The sequence below is a fragment of the Anopheles coluzzii genome, chromosome 2 (genome assembly GCF_943734685.1).
Source record: "Anopheles coluzzii chromosome 2, AcolN3, whole genome shotgun sequence".
NCBI classification, from domain to species: Eukaryota; Metazoa; Arthropoda; class Insecta; order Diptera; family Culicidae; genus Anopheles; species Anopheles coluzzii.
Window position 1 is genome coordinate 75847504 of NC_064670.1, and position 3276 is coordinate 75850779.

Here is a 3276-nt window from a genome sequence, read left to right on the forward strand (position 1 = left end):
GCTGAATTGTTTGGAGAGAGTAGTGAAGCTGGGCCAAGTAATATTCAGACAGCTACGTCAAATGTAGAGTTCAGTGAACACCCGAATTGTGGTAAGTGGAAAATAAAAAAATTAAAATTTGTGACCAATGCAAATTAAACACAATTATAATACTTATTTTTTATCTACTCATTGCAGAGAACCATCCTTGTCCATTTGATGAATACATCTTGCAAGAAGAATACGTCAGTGATTGGGTTACTATCGATGCATTCGACGATACGGATGTATATGAAGAGGTCAACGAAGATTACGATGAAGCCGAGGAAACTATGCACAGCACACAAGAGTCTCAACACGAGGAGGAACCATTTGATGAGCTTATTCGAAATTGGGCATTAAAAACATACCAAACACATCAAGCTCTAAATGGACTAATAGAAATTTTACGTAAAAAAACTAACTACCAGCTGCCGAAAGATGCGCGCACGTTGCTTAAGACAAGGCAATGTGGAAAAGAAACGTACCCTATAGCAGGGGGAGAATTTTGGTTCCCTGGGGTACGATCGGTTCTCAAGGATCACTTTCGGTAAGAAAGCAATAGTCTTAAATACGATGACTACTTTTTACTAATATTATATGTTTTTTGTCTGTATTTTGTATCTTTACAGCGATGTGCCACCAAGAGTCAGCAAATTTTCGTTGAACTTTTCGATTGATGGACTTCCACTGCACAAGAGCACTCGAAAACAGTTTTGGCCCATATCAATGAGCATTCAAGAAATGCCGGAAGTTCCAGTATTGATGGTTGGCAACTTTTTTAGTGAATCGAAACCAAAGAGTGTTGAGGAATATCTGCGTCCGCTTGTCGACGAGCTAAATGGGTTGATGGATAATGGCATTGTAATAGCCAATAAGCCAATCGAAATACACGTAAGAGCTTTCATCGCGGACTCACCAGCACGAGCATTCATAAAAGGTAAATTATAAAAATCCTCTTAAATTTAATGATACATTTGCTTTCTCTTTATTGGCATAACGTTCTGCGCGAAAAAAAACGTCCCTATATAGGCTTTTGCGACTTATTTACTTATGAGGTGTATTAAAACATATTTTTAAATTTTCTCACAAGTTCAGTTTACTTCAACCACACACATGGTTGCCAAAAATGTACGGTACAAGGAAAATATCACAGCGCACACCGAGTTACATGTTTCCCGGGAATGGATCATCCAGCAAGAACGCATGAAGATTTCGTCCAATCAAATTACGGAGCACATCATCGGGAAAAAACGCCTCTCATGGATCTTAAGAACTTTGACATCATAAAGCAGATTATTATAGCAGATCGTTTGCACCTCTTTGACTACGGCGTAACAAGAACAATGCTGAAAGGATGGAAATCAGGCAAATTAGGAGGGGGTGCCAAGTGGTCTGAAGAAACAATAAGCAAGATTGATGCTTTGCTGAAGGAGGTGGAACTTCCTTTAGAGTTTCATCGCAAACTCCGTTCTGTTGAAGACATTGGATTGTGGAAAGCTAGTGAGTTCCAAATGTTTCTGCATTATCTTCTTATCCCTTTGAAAGTAAGCTCCAGCATGTCAAGAACTGTCTTCGAAACGGTCATAAGGTTTTGGTGCAGGCTGCAAATAGGATATCGGAGCAAAACCCACATACTGCGTCATCAAGTACAGCAAATCTCTCTTTTCCATTGTTGAAAACCAAAACTAATGGAGTAGCATTGCACATTAATCGACAATTAATTCTTTCTCCTGGTATTCAGTCCAATTGGTTTTTGACTCATGATAACTACATAGTTAAATATTGTAGCGCAGAACAAAAAGATTCAACTATAATAATTAATGGGAGAGCATTCAATTATATAACGGAAACCCACTCGTACTATATTTCACCTTTTATGAAGGATATATATGAAGAAAATATAAGTAACCTTCGTACCGATGAAATGGTATTTTTACCCAGGAATATAAAGTGTAAATTAGTAGCTAATAAAACTACTGATAACTGCTTAGTGTTAGTACCCTTTCTCAGGACGTTAACCGAATAAAACATAACAATATATATATACATATATACATATATATAAAGGTATAACATGTAACTAATCTTTGTATTATTGTTATATTATTGCAGATCACAGTCCGTTGCACAAATTTTGTTTGTTGTTTGTATACGGTTTACTTATACAAAATAAATAAAAATCCAATGAAATGCATTCACTTCCTTATACATCACAGATAGTTTTTGAAATACTTCCTGACAGTTTTTTCTAACAAAATGTTTGTATTTATGTTACAAACTTACAGCCACAAAATTACTTTTAAAGCGTAGCAACCGCATCATAATCTCTTAATTTTACAGATGTTAGTATCATGTTATGAAGCATTTAAGTAGTATTTTGATTGCACATTTAAAGTTAATATAAATTTGTATATGTTAAGGCAAGAATTCAGAATATTTATCATAATAGTTCATATTAGCTATGTCATGAAAAAAACATTACTTATAATAATATGTATAGATTATAATGATAGTAGTGCAGTGCATAATTTTTCGACTAGATTTCAAATAAACTTTGGTATCAATATGAACATCTTATAATAACGCTACTTAAGCTCATAATGATAAGACTAAAGTTTAATTATACATTAATTTAAAAATATTCATATGTACATATGTGACAGCTTATAGACGTTTAGGAATACATAACATATATATACAGGTAAACTATCTTAATTAACTAAATTAACTAACTTAAAAATTTTCTATTGTGACAAGTCGATTTCCTTGAACCCTCCAAATTCAAACGTTGAGTAGCATGCTCCAACTTTGATTTCATAAACTTTTCTACAAAAAGGTCATCGACTTCTATCCCCAAGTGATTTTTTCCGACAGCCCTAAGCAAACGTAATACATGCCGGTAATTACAAAACGGTATTTTTTTTCCACTTGACCCTTTCCAACTGCATGAAGCGAAAAATGCTCTATCAAAAAGGATATCCAAAGCCTCATGTAACCTATTGAATGCATCCTGACTTGTAATATCAGCATCGATTCTTTGTACATAACAAAAAAAAAAGAATTCATTATTTTCCAACTTAGCTTCCAGCTCATCTAGCTGCTGCACGTTGGACACTACAGTAATATTAAATGTATTTACATTCCTTCGAAGTCCTTTCATAGGATTCATTGTCAAGGAAAGTCCATCTAACAGAGCAAGTATTTGAGCATTTCGAGCATCCTGTCTAATAAGCAGCTTTCGGCAAAGCGGACAGC

General features: G+C 34.8%; 1 protein-coding gene across 1 annotated transcript; it reads left to right on the forward strand.

The window, feature by feature from the left end:
- The first annotated feature begins 298 nt into the window (after positions 1–298).
- On the forward strand, positions 299–2094 carry LOC125906502 (uncharacterized). The gene is made up of 3 exons (XM_049605536.1): positions 299–568; positions 651–958; positions 1117–2094. Exons 1-3 carry the CDS (start codon positions 312–314, stop codon positions 1695–1697), a joined length of 1146 nt encoding a protein of 381 aa, XP_049461493.1. The 5' UTR covers positions 299–311; the 3' UTR covers positions 1698–2094.
- Positions 2095–3276: the final 1182 nt, after the last annotated feature.